The sequence below is a fragment of the Dama dama genome, chromosome 21 (assembly GCF_033118175.1).
Source record: "Dama dama isolate Ldn47 chromosome 21, ASM3311817v1, whole genome shotgun sequence".
NCBI classification, from domain to species: domain Eukaryota; kingdom Metazoa; phylum Chordata; class Mammalia; order Artiodactyla; family Cervidae; genus Dama; species Dama dama.
In genome coordinates, this window is record NC_083701.1 from 71309176 (window position 1) to 71329112 (window position 19937).

A 19937-nucleotide genomic window follows, 5' to 3' on the forward strand; every position below is an offset into this window, starting at 1 on the left:
GGATCAGACTCGTGTTTCCTGCATTGGCAGGCAGATTCTTTACTGCTGAGCCTCCTGGGAAAAGCTCCAAAATGGCCCAGACAGTTCTAAAATTTTGGTTTTCTGACTACAAACCAGCACCTTTTCTATTGTGTTATTCCGTATGGAAACATGGTCATGAGAAATTGGTAAAATCCATGTTATAATTTCTTGCACATATTCATAGGTAGGTCTGTGTGGGTTCCAAATCATAGACATCTGACTTACAAACCATTTTAGAGCACAGCTAGTTTGGGGGGAACAGAGTGAATGCATTTCCTCCTTTTTTTTCATCCTTTGTTTCCTTTTTTCCTTTCATATTCATTCATTTATCTTTCAACAAGAATTTTTTGAACAGTTGTTATATACCTTTAATTATTCTAAAAACTTGGAATAAAGAGTTGAGCAGAGTAGAGCAAATCCCTATCCTTATGGTATTTTTAGCAAGGAGAGCATTGTCATTAATCTTACTGTTGACGAACAGTTACTCTGGTTCATTAGATTCAGTTTATGTGTTTCTTTTGGGCTTGCCTCATAGCTCAGTTGGTAAAGAGTCTGCCTGCAATGCTGGAGACCTGGGTTTGATTCCTGGGTTGGTAAGATCCCCTGGAGGAGGAAATGGCAACCCACTCCAGTATTCTTGCCTGGAGAATCCCATGGACAGAGGAGCCTGGAGGGCTACAGTCCATGGGGTCACAAGATAGCGATACAATTTAGCGACTAAGCCACCACCACCGTGTGTTTCTTTTAGTGATTATATACCCATTTTTAATTACTGTTTTCTGTAAACTGTTCAAACTAAAATGAATTTTAAGGTATGTGTGTCAAAGGAATGCCAGTGAGCTTTTAAGATGTTCATATAATGAGAGTGATAGAAGTAAGTTAAATACCTGAATTTGGAATTAGTAATAAACATTTGAACATATCCTATGTCAGGAGGATCTAACAGTGATAATTTAGTTTTGATACTTAGTAAATGTCCACTTAAATTTTTTTCAGTTTCTTTAATTCCATTAACTTGTTTATATCCATCATATACCAAACATTGCTCAGAGTTTGGAGGTATAGAAATGAGCAAGACTCAGTCCCTGTTCTCAGGGAGGCTCCAAGTCTAGTGAGAGCAAGTAACAAGTATGGTAGAATGTGATGATAATGATAGCAGCTAGCACCTGCATGAAGAAGGAAGTGGCAGCCCACTCCAGGGTTCTTGCCTAGGGAATCCTGTGGACGGGGGAGCCTGGCGGGCTGCCGTCCATGGGGTCGCACAGAGTCAGACACGACTGAAGCGGCTTAGCAGCAGCAGCAGCAGCAGCACTTGCATAATCTGTACTATGTTCCAAGATTTTTCTAAGTGCTATCTATCTATCAATTCATTTGGCCCTTAAAACATGTGAGGAAAATATTATAGTTATCCTCATTTCATAAATGAGGAAACTAAGGCACAGAGAGTTTAAGTAATACCGAGGTCACACAGCTAGCATTAAAAAGTTAAAAAGAATGTTAATAGTTAATAGAGTGATATAAAGGGTGGTAGGGCAGCCAGAATAAAGGGCATCTGATTCAGTGAGGGAGGTTTAAGGAAAGCATTCCAGAGGAGTGGCACTTGAGTTAAATTTCTATCCTGGTATATAAGATGATGAAGTGATCATTATGGTTTTCTTGAGTAGCCAAAAAATATATGTATAAAACTGTTTATTTCTTCAAATAGTATATTCCTTCTGAAAATTAAATTCTCATTGATTTTGATTTGTGTAGATACAGTAGATATACTTTTTGTAGGGAGAGAAATTTTAATTTTTTGGTCTCCTGACTAAAGCATAATTTGAATTAGAATTTAAGTTGAGTTTATTTTTATTTAAGTTGATAATCATTTAACAGGAAAGATTTGATGTAATTTTAACATGATTTGGTTCAGATAAGCCCGTCACAGATGCCAACAGGCTGCTGCTTACAGGCTGTTGAGTATTTGGAGAAAACTGTGTGCTATAGTTAATTCCCTCAATGTGGCACACTCCTAGCAACTTCCCGTGACCAAATGTCCTTCTTGTGTCTAGCACTTGCGATTCTTTCTGTCACTTCTGTGATTTGCAGGAGTGAAGACAACAACTCCAGGTCCAAGCCTTTCCCAAGCCCTACCAGCTAATGAAAATCCAATGCCAAATGCCTCAGTGAATACTACAGCATATGTAGCTGACACAGAATCAGAACAAGCAGATACACGGTAAAGCTTCATTGATAATGAACTGTTGTTGTTATGCTATCAATAAATTAATAGTATACTCAAGAAGTAAAGTCAATGCTTTATCAAGTCATTTCTTGGGAGATAAAGTATTTGGAGTGTGGGATGCCAGGGAAAATAATATTTGGGGACAGGGTTTAGCAAACTTTATAAAGTACTAGAAAATAATATTTTTGGCTCTGTGGGCTATTGACCTCTGTCACAGCTACTCATCTCTGCCACTGTAGAATTAAAGCAGCCATAGACACATGTAAATGAATGAGTGTGGATATACTCAAGTAAAACTTAATTTACAAAAACAAGTGGTCAGCCATATTTGCCCTACAAGTTGTAGTTTGTCAACTTCTGAAATAGATAAAGTTTTTTTTTATTCTTTGCAAATGTACGTAGAAGACTACAAAGAATTACAGTTTTATTTGTGACTGGTGTTTTATGGTTCTCTACATAAAGAGGGTTTTTTAAAATTGTTTTTTGATTTTTTTGGAAAGCAGGGTTAGCTCATATGTATCCTATGCATTTTTTAATTTAAGACACTATTTTAAATCCATAAGAAATTATTCATATTGAAAAATACTTACAGTAGCACTATAATATGCCATAACTAAATTTTCACTGTACCTATGTTTTGTATTGTGTAACTTTTAAAAGAGAAACTATTAATTTTTTGAAAGTCAGTTGAATGACAGCTCTGGGTTTTTTGTGAAATAAGAATGGCAAAAAACCCCATAAGAATAGCAAAGATAATATATATTTAACCATTCATGGTAGAACTGTGTGTTTATGTGTGGGTTTAAAATATTTTTCTGTTAATCTAGAGTTCTATTGTAGAGACTGCCTTTTGGTTGGAATGTCACCATTTCAGTTCACTGAAAGTGATTGAAAATACCACATTATATTTGTTCTGAATTTCTAGTTTTTATCATTTATTTTTTACATGCAAGTAATTTAAAAATTTTAAACAAAGCAAGAAACACTTAGGAATATGATGGCTTAATTTATAATAAGAGACAGAGTTATTATTTCATGTGTGTTTGGCAGTTTTTTATAGAGCATGCCTGACAGTATGTGCTGCAGGGGATGGAGAGAAGGCTGTCATCTGTCTTCAGGGAGCTTTGATGTCAAAGGAGCTGCTTTCTTGAACAATATATTATAAAATATATTCAATAAACTGTTATCTCAAGACAACTACATTCTAAAGCTGTATTACATTAGTACCATTTAAAGGACTTTATTTCTGGATAAAAATTGCTGTAAATTTGATTGTTTACCATACATTCTTTTCTTTTGCTGCAGTATGGATTTGAGTGAAAGACCAAAAGAAATGAAAGTATTTGGAATGGAACCAAAATGTAGAATACTTTCACAAGAAACGTCCACTGTGAAGAAACCCCACAAAATAAGCTCTAATAATAATATAGTGTCAAATACTCTGGTTAGGATGAAAATCCCAGACTATCAGCTTTCACCGACTAAATTCCCACATGTAAATAAAAGTAGAGGTTGGCCTTCTCAGCATCAGCAAACCAACTCCATCAAAGACTATTTTCAGCCACTTACCTCTCCCAAAAAACGGTATAATTTTTAATAATAGTGTTTTATGCCTCTAAAAATACTTGTTTTATGATTGTAGAATGGTACTAAGTTCATATTCTGTGTAAGTATGCTTCTGTAGAAAGCTGTGGCCCTTTGAGCTTATTCCCTCTCAGAAATGTCCACATTGCCTTTTTTTTTTTTTTTTTTGATATTTTATTTTATTTTACTTTACTTTTTTTTTTTAGTGGTTTTTGTCATACATTGACATGAGTCAGCCATGGATTTACATGTATTCCCCATCCCAATCCCCCCTCCCACCTCCCTCTCTACCCAATCCCTCTGGGTCTTCCCAGTGCACCAGGCCCGAGCACCTGTCTCATGCATCCAGCCTGGGCTGGTGATCTGTTTCACCCTAGATAATATACATGTTTCGATGCTGTTCTCTCTAAACATCCCACCCTCGCCTTCTCCCACAGAGTCCAAAAGTCTGTTCTGTACATCTGTGTCTGTTTTTCTGTTTTGCATATAGGGTTATCGTTACCATCTTTCTAAATTCCATATATATGCGTTAGTATGCTGTACTGGTCTTTATCTTTCTGGCTTACTTCACTCTGTATAATTGCTTTCTTACCTAAGTTCATTTCTGCTGCTGTTGTTCAGCTGCTCAGTGGTGTTCGACTCTTTGGGACCCCACAGACTGCAGCACGCCAGGCTTCTCTGTCCTTCACCATCTCCTGGAGTTTGCTCAAATTCATGCCCATGGAGTCGGTGATGCCATCCAACCATCTCATCTTCTGTCATCCCCTTCTCCTCCTGCCTTCAATCTTTCCCAGCATCAGGGTCTCTGCTGAGTTGGCTTTTTGCATCAGGTGGCCAAAGTATTAGAGCTTCAGCTTCAGCATCAGTCCTTCTAATGAATATTCAGGATTGATTTCCTTTAGGATTGACTGGTTGATCTCCTTGCAGTCCAAGGGACTCTCAAGAGTCACTAAGTTCATTAGATAGATTTTCTCTCATTTTTTTCCTTCTGTTGTTTCATTTTCTGAAAAGCTTTCCCACACCTGAGTTTTTTTGACCTACCTGTTTCTGTTCGTTAGGCCTCTCATTTCCTCTAGGACCATGCTTCATCATTTATTCTTAATTTCTAGCACCTTTAGTATCTTCTTCTAGGTGCTTTTCTTCTATATTCAAAGACTCTATCTCATTTTTAGTTTTTAAAACCTTCCCTTGACTTGATTTCTTCCTGAAGCTACTGCTCTTTATCTTTTAAATTCACTGTTAAACTTATAAGAGGACATTATTGTTCCCATTTCTGTATGAAATATTTCTTAACTAACCGTGTTTCATCATGACCTGACATCCTTGAAAGTAGTCGCTGACACACTTCACACCTCTAGTGGCCCTTTGATAACACTCAGCTCTTCAGCCTTTGTTCTCTTTGTGATTTCTTCTTGGTTTTTTGTGGTAGTGTCTCAGTTTTTCTTTTTCTTTTTTTTGCCTCTCTGATTTTGCTCCCATTGAGGACTTCTTTTCTTCCTACTATGTATGTTTCATTTCAGGTTATAAATGGTCAGTATATTTGGTCCTGACTTAGTAGTATATCACTCCTACTTTTCCACAGAAATCTGCTTTTTTCCCTAATCATGGGCGTAAAACTTTTTCACCCCTGTCATTGCACTATATATGTAATTTTGTTAGCAGGTTACTGTATCAGCATCTTTGACTCTTTCTCCTCTGCCTCCCCAAACCAGTAGTGCTGATTCTTCTTTTAATTGTCTATAAATATCTCTTTCCATCTGTTTGTGTTGCTGTCTTTCTAATTTAAACTCTGATTATTTGGATTATTACAAAAACCTCTTGGTTGGTTGATCTGGACCCTGACATTAGTTTAGATTCATTAAGGTATCACTCTTAACTGGTCCAGTTCAATATGCCTCGTTAAGGTATCACTCTTAACTGGTTCAGTTCAACATCCTCTTGTAAACCGGAGAGCAGACCAAGTTTGTGTGTCCTCTGGGGGCCTCAGTACCGTTTAAATGAGCTAAGTATTTAGCACTTACGGAGTGAATTTAGTATTGTATGGAATATACTTAGTCATATATTCACACATATAGTCTTACACTATATGCTGGATTTAGCCACTTCAACTTACTATCTTGAATCTGGCTCTCATGAACTGAACAGGTTTTAGTCCCAGGGCAATTTTTCCTTGCTCACAAGTTCCCTACATTACAAAGTAAGCTGTTTTTTTCCTGACAAGTCTTTTGTATTTTATATTATTCTACATTTTCCTTCACACTGATTCATCAACTATTGCAACTTTTAAAAAATAAGATAACATCTCTCTATTATTTAAGCTATGGGATTGATCAGTCCTATCAAAACAGTCAAATGTGTATGAATTATGTACTATTTTCAGATGTCTACTTTTATTTCTGGTGAGATTGTTAATCATTAAAACCAGGAATATTTTCAATTAAATGAAGAAGGGGGTGAATATTGCCAAACTAAAAAATTACTTAGCTGTGTTCATTTTCTGTTCTTGTTTTCTTCTCTCCTTTTTTGAACCCAAGGGAAAGGGATGAAGAAAATCAAGAAATGTCTTTATCCAAATCAGCAAGAATGGAAATGTCTTGTTCTCTTTTAGAACAAACACAACCAACTACATCGTCGATAAGGAAAAATAAGGATGAACACCTATCTCAGAATGTGCTTGTGGAAAAAAACCCAGATAATTCATATGCAGATGCCAATTTAAAACCCACTGTGAAAAATTATGCCAATGAGTCTCTTTTTACAGAAAAACTAAAATCAAAAAAAAGAAAAGAAATTGATGATTTAGCCATAGAAGATGAAGTATTAGAACAGTTATTCAAGGATACAGAACTAGAGTTAGAAAGAGAAGTGAAAGTTCAAAAACAAGAAGATATCAATATTAGAAAAAGGCCAAGATTGGATATAGAAACAAATGTCACTTTTAATGATGAAACAATACCAGAAAGTAACAAAATATCTGTAAGTAACATTATTTATTGAGAAGTATTGCAAGTAGGAACTTAGAATGTTAAAAAGTACTTTAGATATTTGTATTGACAGTATGAGCAGTCCTCCTGTTTATTTGGGGGGAAAAGTTAGAATCTTCTACACCCCGTGTTAAGTATAAGAGTTTGTTGGTTGATAAAGTAAATGTTAAAAATACAATGATTCTTTGACTATTTATAATAGATGACAACAACTAAAATTGTTATTCATGATTGTTTTAGTAGATTTCCAGGCTGTACTATTTTATTGTATCAGACATTTGGCCATGATGTTAAGTATAGGAGGTGTTTTAATAGAGTAAACAGGCACTGAGAGATGAAACAAGTTAGCAAAACAAAGTATCTACTTAAATAAATTTTTAAGATCGAGCATGTATAACATCATTAGAGATTTTTAATTTTCATTTTTATCTTTAATGTTCCATTCTCTTTTCATGAATATTGGTAATTTGTTTTACTCACTTTGTTCTAAGACAGCAAAGATTATTTTTTAGATTATTTCATATTTTATGCATTATTAAGTAGCCTACTATTTGTAGATTAGTTACCGCATTAGGTGAGAGCACAGGTGCAACAATTTGATAAGCATTTGTTGAGAATCTGAAGATTCCCGGATGGTGCAGTGGTAAAGAATCTGCCTGCCAAATGCAGGAGGTACAGATTCGATCCCTGGGTCGGGAAGATCCTCTAGAGTAGGAAATGGCAACCTACTGCAGTATTCTTGCCTGGAAAGTCCCATGGACAGAGGAGCCTGGTGGGCTACAGTTCATGGGGTCGCAGAGTCAGACACGACTGAATGACTGAGGATGAGAACCTGGTGTGTATCAAGCACTATATAAATCTATAACTGTTACTGAAGAATTGGAATATATGTCCTGTTTAGCCTATACCCTGGAGATGGGAACGGCCACCCACTCCAGTATTCTGGCCTGGAGAATTCCATGGACTGTACAGTCCGTGGGGTCAGAAAGAGTTGGACATGACTGAGCAACTTTCAGTTCACTTAGCCTATATCCTGGTATCTTCATATGAAGGAAAAAGTCCTCATTGTTCATTACTTCTTATGAGTGAATACTTAATACCCACTTTGGACCAGTGCATCAGAATCACCTGGTGAGCTTTTAAAAATAAGGATTCCCAGACCAAAGGCCCAGAGATCCTGATTCAGCATGTCCAGTTTTCTTTCCAGAAAAAATTCCTGCATTGTATTAGTTAAGAATTCTGCTGTCTTTAAAAATCAGTGGCTTAAATAAGATAGGGTTATTATTTTTTTTTCCTATAGAAGATGCCCAGAGGTAGGTAACCAAAGCTGCTTGGTAGCTGCTGGTATTAATTTCCTAGGTGTCTATCTTTCTGCTTCATGAGATGGCATCTCTGGCCATCAGGTCAACTTGCCTGGGAGGAAGAAGAAGGTGGAAAGGCAACAGGGTAAAGGGCTTCCCGCTTGAGTTCATTCTAAGGAGCTTTCTCAGAAACCCCACTTGACAGCTTTGGTTGTTGGCCAGGATTTAGTTATGGTCTTTGCCAACCCCAGCCCTAACCCTCTATCTCCAAGAGGGTCTGGGAAATGCTTCAAACTTAGTACATCACTTAGGACAACACTGTCCCTTAATTAATATAAAAGTTATATTAATAAGGGAGAAAGAGAATGGATACTGAGATATCTGTTAGCAAGATGGAGAACTTCAAAGGCAGACAAGTCCTTTATTATCAAAGTTTTAAGATTAGTTGTCACATTACAGAAAAGATTAATTGAACCAAGAGGTTTATATATCCTATAAGTCACTTCTGTAGCAATTTCTATTGTAGTGGAGAATTAGATAAGCTGGTTTAATATGGCATTTGATGAAATCCAAGGGATGATGTCCTAAGTTTAATAAATTTATATCCCTTTATAAAGATGTTTATTAGATATATTTATTCTACTTTCACTCTGAGTTTTAATTGTCACTTCAGCTCTAGACTGTACAAGAATCTGTGTTCAGGCTAGTACGTAATACTACAGTCTTTAGAAAGTCAGGCCCTATTTACGTCACTTTGGGAATGCCTTTGCCTTGTGGGACCCTATCCTTCTATATTTATTTCTAATTTTTCCTGATTTTTTTTTTTTTCTAGTCTTCTTGTCCTTTTACATAGTTTATATCTTTTTTAATAGGCTTTTTTTTTTTCTTTTTCTTAAATTCTTTTGCAGATGGGTCCACCACTCGGCAGTACCACAGGTCTGTCTGACAGAGTTGTAGTTTTAGTCGCAGAATACATTGGTCAATCCTGTCTGCTAATTAATTCCAATGAAGTGCTTTGACCACACATTCTTCCAGGGCTCATGTCACCCATGGAATTGGGCATTAGGGCCCAGAATGGGAGAGACAAGAAATGAGCACCATATACCCTCCAGTGGTATGAGAACCATTTAACAGTTTTTTGTGGACCTGGGAAAACCTTTCATTTAATGCCAAGGTTTACATGCTGTATTATGATACCAGGGAATATAATTATTTTATTTTGCTCTATGATTCTGCAGCATAATTTCCTTTGTCCTTTTTTTTTTTTTTTTTTAAGAACTCCTGACATTTTGAATAAAAACATGATACAACATAAATACGTTGTAGCATACTTTTGGAGAGTGAGTAGCAACTTGATTGTGACATGCTTCTGGAAATACTAAAGTTAAATCACTATTTTTATACTTTTTTAGTAAGAACCTTGTTAACAAAGGTATTTTTGCTTTCAATGTAAGATAATTTTTAAAAACTTTTTTGAAAAAGGAAATCCAGGCGAGAATACTGGAGTCGGTTGCCATTTTTTTCTCCAGGGGATCATCCCAGCCTGGGAGTTGAACCTGTGGCTCTTGCCACGTCTCCTGCGTTGCAGTCAGGTTCTTCACTACCGAGCCACCAGGGAAGCTCAAGAAGGCAAAATTATGATGCTTCTCTCCGGCACTGGGTTCCTCAGCTGTGTATCAGAAGGACGTTTTCTAAAATACATTGATATCAGAACAGTCATTTTTGTGTTTGAGGATTAAATATGGATTCTAGCATGTCTGTAAGAGTTCCTATAAGCTAAAATAGAAAGCTGTTGGCTAGATACCTGTTAGGGGTTTATCCTCATGTGAATGACAGCTGTCCCAGAGTCTTGGCTTTGCTTTCAATTCCCCAGTCTTCATAAAATGCCGACATGACTACACATCCTTGTTAACCTTCCTCCTAACAGCACCCGCTGTCCACAGAAATCTCTTCTTCACCTCATTTCTACCCTTCTATTTTGAATTAAGTTTTCCTCTTTTCTTAAACAACTATGTGCCTAGTCACTCAATTGTGTCTGACTCTTTGTGACACCATAGACTATAGCCCACCAGGCTCCTCTGTCCATGGGGATTCTTCAGGCAAGAATACTGGAGTGGCTTGCCATGCCCTCCTCCAGGGGACCTTCCCAACCCAGGGATCAAACCTGGGTCTCGCACATTGCAGGCAGATTCTTTACCGTCTGAGCCGCTAGGCAAGCCTATAGCGTCTTTGAGAGCCTGGCAGTTACGCCTGTCATTGACTGGATACCATCGGCTGTTCGCAGCAGCGTACACTGAGGTAGTACTCCACACACTGAACAGACTTGGACGCGGACGACAGGAGTTATGTAACTTGCCAGGCTGACTTACGTAGGTTTTGACAACTGGGACAGAAATCCTTGGTTCACCCTATTCTTTTGGCTGTTCCCTTTGTCAGCTTTCTCAAAATGTCATTCATTCATTCTAGACAGTGGGCGTGCTAACATGAAAGGCAGTCTGAGAGGGTAAGTTTGATAGAACTTTAGGAGGTAGAATCTCTCAGACTTGGTGATTGACTTAATAAGAGAAATGAGAAGAGAGGAAAAAGTATTGGAAAATTTCCAAGCTTACAGTCCAAGGCTCTGGGTATGGTTTTATAGTGTGATTCTCTGAGATGGGAAATAAAAACTTGCTCAAGGGGATAAGCAAGTTTGAGGTAGTAAGACAGAATGGGGAAAAAAACATAGGGGGTTAAAATGTGATTGTGGTAACAACTTACAGTGGGTGATGTATGTGAAAATACTCAATAAAAGGGTATGTGGTTGCCTTGGAATAGACATTTTTAATCTTACTACTGATAAATAACATTAATTTCTTTAGTCTCTAAGCAAGCTCAGAGTACATTTTGCTTTTTCTTTCCAACTTTATTATTAACATTTTTCTGCATTTTTATTACTGAATCATTGAAAATTTGATGTAAAATGATATGCCACCCTATTGTATCCAAAGGGATTGTAGTTTTTATTGAAAGTATTAGAAAGCTATCTGTGTCATGTACTTTTATCTCGTATGTGAGCTATGAATATGAAGGATAGTATGATTTTATGCAAGAAAGTCTCCATTTTTTTATAGAGAAATACCTTGAACAATTAAAATAACTTCCTGGATTAAGGATATTTAACATTCAATTCTAAATAAATTTAGATAGACTTCCTTAAAAATTTGTTTTTATTTTTGACTATAAAAGTAATACACAATCATGTAGAAATATGAAAAATAAAAATATAACAATTTGTTGATAATCCTATCCTCTGTAGATAACCACAGTTAATATTTTGGCATTTTCTTTTTTAAATCTTATTTTTTAAATTGGACTCAAATGTTAATGCAGTTTTAGAGACATTGTAATTCCTTTATATTATGATCATTTTTCATATTATACTCTTTATATAACCTATATGAACTCAGATTGCTTCCAGGTCTTTACTCTTATAACTCATCCTACAGTCTTTTTCTAAATATATTTCTATTCTCATCTCATAGTTTCTCTAGGAAAGATACTTGAAAGTCGTAGATCAAGAACATGAATAATCTCTAAGGTTTTCAGAAAGGTTCCGTCTTGTAACTCTTATGAACAATATTTTTTATTTCTTTAGCAAGAAAATGAAATTGAGAAGAAGTGTGAGCTCAAGGAAGAACCACTCTGGTCAACTAAAGAACTATCTGTGAGGAATTTTTTAATTTTTATAAAGATTTGACTTATATTGCCTGTCATTTCATTGACTTTTTTTCTACGAGTCTTCATTCTTAGGATTAAAGCTGATTCTGTTTCTGTAATTTTGGTCTGTTTCATAATTATGCTTCCTCTGGAAATGGACAGATCACATTATGAGCATGGTATAGCAAAAAGCACGTGGAGGAAGCCTGAGTGTGACTCTGCCCTCCACCCCACAGATGTGAGGCCTTCAATAGGCCATTCTCACGTCTACGGGCTTCAGGTCTTCTGTTTATAAAGACACTGGACATTTCTACAGTAGAGTTGTTGTTTATATAAAACAGAGTAATGGGTATGAACTATTTGTAAACTCTAGAACAAACTACAAGAATACTAGGCTATTGTCATTAGAGTTCCTGATTACATTCCGTCACTGTCACATGAACCTTTTCTTTTGATTTTTCTGTTTTTTCGTCTCTTCCTGTCTTTATCTTAGTCCTGTTGGCAGCTTGCAGGTGGATATATAGTAAAGCAGTTTAAAAACTAAGATGGTCAGCCTTGGGCAGCTGCAAGAACATGGATATGTAGCTGCTTAGTTAATAGTAAAAGTAAATGACGTAAAGAATCTCTTCCAGCAACAGAAAGGAATCTTCACACTGATTAAATAATTGTTAATCTGGAATTTAAAAAGTGGCTTTCAGTTAATGAGGTGGTGTGTGCCCAGAATTAGTGGTTGAGTTTTTTGAGGTGTCCAAACTAATAAAAAACATAAATTACTGAAAATCAAGAAAACTTAAGCATAGTACAGATAACTTGTAGAATGGATAATATAATAATCTCAGTGTATGGTTTTAATGAAAAGAAGCAAACTGTTTCTTGCCCAGAAAATATATACAAGAAGATAAAATAGTTTATTGGGATGATTTTTACTAGAATATGCTATTAAATATCAGATACTTTATGGCTTTTTAGTCTTTTGTCATACATGAGTGTTATAAATGTTTCTGAAGTTAGAGTCAGAAATAACTACTTGAGTAATTTTCTGGTTTTGAAATAGATAAGATTTGATTTCAAGTACAAAGTTCAGATGTCAGAAATAAACCTTTTTTTTTTGTTTTTTCAGATATTTGAACTTTTTTCTATAAGTTCTTTAAGTGACAAGTAATTTTCCTTTTCCTTCTTATTTTATCCATCTTAACACTGTTTAAGAACAATGGTGAACTTCAGGATGGTGATGAGATGCTTCCGAGGAAAGTGTTACTGACTGAATTTCGGTCACTGGTGGTTCGTAACTCCACCTCCAGAAATGCATCCAGTGTGAATAATGATTATGGTGAACTAAAGAATTTCAAGAAATTCAAAAAGGTATGCATTCCTTTAAAATGCAACAAGAGTGCAGTGTTTGAAATATTTTTAGAAGTATACTAAATAGTAATAAGAGCAGTTTATGTTGAAAACTGATGCTATTTCTTCTGCTTGAAACAGTTAAAAGTTACTCTAGTAAGTAGATACACTGACACTTAAATTAATATATAAAACAAACTATTAAGGTTGAATTCTTTAAAGGATGCTGTTTACCCGTTTTTTTCTACCTTACACAGCAGGCTTTTGGCTAGGGTCCTCCTAGTTCTTTTTCTTTCTTTCCTGTTTTGGTCATCTTTTGGTTGCTCAGTGCAGCTTACAAGATCTTAGTATCCAACTAGGAATCAAACCTGTGTCCTCAGCAATGAAAGCATAGAGTGCTGAAAGAATATTTTTCATCCCGTCTGTATTCTTTTTGTTGTCTATTCTAGGGTGTTTTGTTTCTTGCTCCATACTACTGTTGACCTGCTAGGTTTTGCTTATGCATTTGATCAAAATATAGTAATTTTTTCAAAAGTGATTGCTGTGAAAGACTGCTTTTCTCTAGAACATGATCTATGTGATTTTTGCTGTGACTACACGGTGTTGTGGTTTTTTCCTCTCGAATGTGAGCTACTATTAACACTAGTTTTCTGCCTATGACTTTAGAGCCATTTAGAGTATTATAATACTATTAAAGTGTTCTGAACGCCACTTAACAGGAAGAATCTCTTCTACTTAGAGCGGACAATGGGAAATATCTCCCACTTATTTTCCACCCCACATGAATAGCACAGGGGCATTCGTGTTCAATATAATGTTACAAAATCTCATTAAATTCAAATGCAAAAGACATACTAAATTTGTTAATTAATGAAGCTAACCACATAAAAAGCAATGTAATATTCACTGTTGGCACAGGAATGGTGAAAGTGTAAAGTAGTACAAACTTCTGGAAAATAGTTCGGAAAAATTTAAAACCCTTAAAAATACTAATAATATCCTTGGCCAAGGAAATTTTTTGAGACTAAAAGAAATTCAATTTTTATACAAAAAGAAGTTTAAAGGGATTGCCTCTCATGAAAGGATTTGTCTGAATTTTTCTGTATATACTCAAATCAATGAAATGACTGTTTCTGCTCTCTTTCACTCATTTTAATTTATACGATATAAATATGTTTAGAACTTACATGTGATTTACAGTCTTTGTGTTTTTTTTTTTTTTTTTTTTTTAAATATGATTGTCTTAATTTTTTAGTGCATTTAACAAGGTTTTCTGTTTAACAGGTCACATTTCCTGGAGCAGGAAAACTTCCACAGATCATTGGAGGATCAGATCTAATAGCTCATCATGCTCGAAAGAATACAGAATTAGAAGAGTGGTTGAGGCAAGAAATGGAGGTTAGTAGGAATCCAGACCCAGTAACTTGTTTGATTATTTGATCCCTTGTGATTTCCTTAGAGCAAATTCTTCTTAAAAACCAAACTTAAGATAAGTGACCTAAGGTTATTCAGAAAAATTCCTGAGTTACAGAGCATTAAGATTAATTTACACCTTTCCATAACGCTTCTTTAAGGGACTTCTAAATTTATTGATCATATCTAGAGCTAATTTGCTGCCTAAGCCTCAGGAACCCATACCTCAGTTATAAAATTGCTCTTTTGGGAAAATATGAACAGCTATACAGCTCTCCATGTTAGGATGTGGTTTCCAAAATCTCACTGGTTTACAGATAATCAGCTGCATGTGTTTATAAACTCTAATGAGAACTCAGGAGAGAATACAAAAATATGCTTCCTTTACTTTCTGGGTATTGTGAGTCCCAGTGTATATATATTCTGTAACAGGACTGTCCACCTGATCCATAATTCTTTCAACCCCTTTTTTTAAACTGAAGAATTGAACAAAAATTCATTAAATTGAGGAGTCTTTTAGTACAGAAGTACTACATGGCAGTTAAGAATTCAGAAACACATGACCACTGAATTGAGAGATAATCAAAGTCCACATCCAGAGTTAGAAAGTCGTCTTCTTGGTTCTTTGCCTGATTATCCACTGTTCCTGAAAACCAAAGGTGGGGCTCCATTGATCGTCTCAGCAGGCTGTTTGGTAATTAGGGAGTAGGGGCGATGTCACTTTCGTGCTCTCTGATGTGACCTAAGTCCCCATTTCTCCTCAGTGTATCTCCCCTCCTTTCTAGATATTTCACTCCTTCGTTTCTTTGGATGTTACTTTTGATAATTTCTTCATATTGTCTTCCGGTTTAGTATTTCTCTCATCAGATCTGTCTGGTTGGTATTTCACTCATCCATTGAGTTTTCACTCAACATACTGCATGGTTTTATTTCTGAAAGCGCATTTCATTTATTTCCCTGATATTTTAAAGCTGCTGTTTTATATTCAACACCTAAAGTGTTGATATGTTTAATCTAGTTCTCTCTCAGGGTGCCTTGTTTCCAAGTACATATTTTGTCATCTTTGAATGTGAACTGCTCCTTTTCCTTGGGAACTTGATCTCTTGGGAATCCTTAAGTCTAATTTCAGGTTTATTTCCTCCAGAAATAGGAGACTCCTTTAATCTCTGCTTGTAATGTTTTTGGACCATTCAGCTAGTTAATACATATTTGGACCCAGAGCTTGAGTGAAGGCTAACCTGTCATTATAAACTTAGTGAGATTTTTAAAAATTCCTTTCTTTCAGTTTGTATCGGGTCAAGACAAGCAAGTGTATTTGCTGCGCTTTTTGTGTGTTGTAGAGTTTGTTCCTGTTTCACCCTTTAATACTGGAGTCCTTGATTCCTTGTCCTGGGTTTTCTTTCATAATGCTCCTTTCCCACACAGATGTCAGAGGAGAGCCTGGGTTTCTGTGGTCTGCAGATCCGCACAGGGCAGGTCGAAAGCTGACTTTGGTACTTGGTAACGTCTCAGGACTTGTATTTTGCTTTATTATGGCTTAAATGCAGGTTTTTATTTCAAAGAACTTTTCTATTACCTCCTTAAAGACATTTTTATATTTGCTGGGATCACTACACTTAAGGCATTACTCTCCTTTATTAAATCACCTGTTTCACATCCATTTCTTCTACATTCACTGTGGTTTTCTTTATGCTCTTTAACTATATCAGAAATTCAAATTTCAGTTGTATCTGTTCTATTCCTCACCAGCTATATTATGTGATCTTGACTTCATTATACCTAATTAGAAATAATTAAAATCCTAATTACCCATTTAAACATTATTTTATTATTCCTCTGTTTCCTCCTATGCAGAATGGGAGCAATAATAGTACCTCCATTTCACAGGCTTTTTGTGAGAATTACAGAAGACACTACTTAATACAACATTTATAATAGTGGAAACCGTGTTAGCTATTTCTTAATTCTGAAATGGTGTCATTACAGTTTCAGTTTGTTTACTTAGCATTCATTGCCATTTCATTTCATTGTGTTTTTCCTCTCATTTAACTTTTTTGTTCTTATTTTATTGCTTTCATGTTCTTATTAATTATGCATCTTTTATTCATGGGTTATTGTTTCTTGCAGACCAAGTTCTTTACCTGTCTTTGGCATGTTCTGTTCTCGCCTCTCTCTTTTTTCCCCCCATCTGAATGTGGAGTGGCTTTGCTGTTTTGTTTAATTTTGCCACCATTTAAAGTAAAAGACCTGTCCAGATATTGTTTGCTGTGTGACCCAGCATGTGACGTCTTATGCAGGGATTACGTTCTAAAACCAGTCTGGGGCTTCCCTGGTGGCTCAGTGGTAGAGAATTCGCCTGCCAGTGCAAGAGACATGGGTTCGATCCCTGATGTGGGAAGATCCCACACGCTGCCAAGCAGCTAAGCCCGTGAGCCACAAGTACTGAGCCCGTGCTCTGGAGCCTCGGAGCCGCAACTCCTGATCCCACACCCCCTAGAGGCCATGCTCCACAATGGGAGAATCCACCTCGGTGAGAAGCCCCCACTTGGTGCAACTAGAGAAAAGCCTGCGTAGCAGTGCAGACCCAGCACAGCCAAAAATAAACAAATAAAATTATTTTTAAAAGAAGCACTTTGAGGTAGAAATTGAATGTAGTTAAAATCACTCCTACCCCAGTGCATCCATACTTGTCCTTAGGGCAGCATATTCAGTCAAAGGCATGTAGCGTGTCCCATCTACTTGCTATTGCCGGAGAACACTGAACTGACCCTGGGGAGGTGGGGTGGTCAGGTAAAGCCATGTGCTGCTCTTCCTGGGAATGGAACTAAGTATGTGCCAGGGAGGGTGTCTCTTCCCAGCAGAGGATAACCTCGCATTTCAGGTTGGTTGCCTGATCTCTCAGGGGTGCCTGCGGCCTGTGTCTTTGGTCAGTGTCAGCCCCACTTACTCACCTCTGCGCGCCGTCAGCCCCCTCCCAGCAGTCCAGCAGGAGGTGTTTTCTCTTCCTGCTCAGACTGCTCTTTCCCAAATTTGTAGTATTAGTAAGAATCCTCAGGTTTGGACAGTTCTGTAGCACCTTTTAATGAGTTGGAGGAGTGTTAGGAATCAGTTGCATTAGTCTTTGGGTTCTTTGCACAGCTACGTTTTTGAAATCAACATCTTGATTAGTTTATAACTGTTGAGTGTTATTTGTTCTTGGATGGGGTGAAGCTGAGAGAATGATGGTGCAGCTGCTGACTTGTTTCTTTCTTTTATTTCATTAGCATTAGTAGAGGGACTGTGTTCTAGATTTATTCTGTCGAATCTACTTCTTTCCCCAGAGCAATTCTAGGTACTCTGAGTAGAATTTGCTACGAAAGAGTTGACTTTTTCCTTCTACATGGCCATGGCTCCTGAACAGATGTGCTGTCTTGATGTCTCATTTCCCTGTGCTTGCTCTAGGTACTCTTCTGTGTTCCCTGCCTTTTGTTTAAGACCTTCTTTCTCTTCTTTTACTGCAGACCAGTCTTAGTTTTCACTATCACTTAGTTCCCATACTCTCTTTGAATATAGGATATTTTCCTTCTGTGCATTAAACATAACTCTCTGAATTCTACCCAACCTGATTTGGATTTTTAAAGACTGTGATATGTAGTTCTCCCAAGCCACTGATAAATGCCAGTAATAGGAATGCCATTTATTTGTTTTTTAACACTAATTTACTTAATAATTTTACTGAGATGTACAATATAAAGCTGATTTTTCTTTTTTAAATAATTTATTTTAATTAGAGGATAATTACTTTACAATATTGTGATGGTTTTTGCCATACATCAACATGAATCGGCCATAGGTGTACACGTGTCACCCCCATCCTAAACCCCCTCCCACCTCCCTTCCCACCCCATCCCTCTGGGTGGTCCCAGAGCACTGACTTTGGGTGCCCTGCTTCATGCACTGAACTTGCACTGGTCGTCTGTTTTACATATGGTAATATACATGTTTCTATGTTGTTCTTTCACATCATCCCACCCTCGCCTTCTCCCACTGAGTCCAAGAGTGTCCTTTATGTCTGTGTCTCCTTTGCTGCCTTGCATGTAGGATCTTCTGAATCCCATACATAGGAGTTAATATACAGTATTTGTCTCTTTCTGACTTACTTCACTCTATAATAGGTTCCAGAGTTATCCATCTCATTAGAACTGACTCAAACGCGTTCCTTTTTATAGCTGAGTAATATTCCACTGTGTGTATGTACCACAACTTCCTTATCCATTCATCTGTCAATGGACATCTAGGTTGCTTCCATGTCCTAACTGTTATAAATAGTGCTGCGATGGACATTTGGGTACATGTGTCTCTCTCAGTTCTGGTTTCTGTGGGGTATGTGCCCAGCAGTGGGATTGCTGGGTCAATGGCAGTTCTGTTCCGTTTTTCAGGGAATCTCCACACTCTTCTCCAGAGTGGGTGTGTCAGTTTGCATTCCCACCAACAGTGTAAAAGGAGTCCCTTTTCTCCACACCCTCTCCAGCATTTATTGTTTGTAGACTTTTTGGTGATGGGCATTCTGACCAGTGTGAGATGATATCTCATTGTGGTTTTGATTTGTATTTCTCTAATAATGAGTGATGTTGAGCATCTTTTCATGTGTTTATTAGCCATCTGTATGTCTTCTTTGGAGAAATAGCTGTTTAGGTCTTTTGCCCACTTTTTGATTAGGTTGTTTGTTTCTCTGGTATTGAACTGTGTGAGCTGCTTGTACATTTTGGACATTAATTCTTTGTCAGTTGTTTCATTTGCTATTATTTTCTCCTCTTAGGGCTGTATTTTCACTTTGCTTATAGTTTTTTTCATTGTGCAAAAGCTTTTAACTTTTAAGTAGGTCCCATTTGCTTATTCTTGTTTTTATTTCCATTACTCTAGGAGGTGGGTCATAGAGGATGTTGCTGTGATTTATGTCGAAGAGTATCCTGCATAGTTTCTGGTCTTACATTTAGGTCTTTAATCCATTTTGAGTTTATTTTTGTGTATGCTATTAGAAAGTGTTCTGGTTTCATTCTTTTACACGTAGTTCACCAGTTTTCCCGTCACCACTTGTTGAAGAGACTGTCTTTTCTCTATTGTTTATTTTTGCCTCTTTTGTCAAAGATGTGGTGTCCATAGGTGTGTGGATTTATCTCTGGACGTTCTGTTCTGTTCCAGTGATCTGTGTTTCTGCCTTTGTGCCAACACTATACTGTCTTGATGACTGTGGTCTGTAGTAGAATCTGAAGTCAGGACGGTTGATGCCTCTAGTTCCTTCTTTCTCAAGATGACTCTGGCTGTCCAGGGTCTTTTGTGTTTCCATACAAATTGTGAAATTATTTGTTCTAGTTCTGTGAAAAATACTGTTGG

The 19937-nt window shown here is 36.8% G+C and overlaps 1 protein-coding gene across 4 annotated transcripts in view; it reads left to right on the top strand.

The window, feature by feature from the left end:
* The window catches only part of NBN (nibrin), a 56997-nt gene that overhangs the window by 33228 nt on the left and 3832 nt on the right, over positions 1–19937 (top strand). For all 4 annotated transcript variants that reach the window (XM_061123819.1, XM_061123821.1, XM_061123820.1 and 1 more), the window contains 6 exons: positions 2110–2239; positions 3551–3829; positions 6364–6805; positions 11749–11817; positions 13017–13172; positions 14436–14549. In XM_061123819.1, coding sequence (XP_060979802.1) covers positions 2110–2239; positions 3551–3829; positions 6364–6805; positions 11749–11817; positions 13017–13172; positions 14436–14549 — 1190 coding nt within the window. The remainder of the gene's footprint in view (positions 1–2109; positions 2240–3550; positions 3830–6363; positions 6806–11748; positions 11818–13016; positions 13173–14435; positions 14550–19937) is intronic.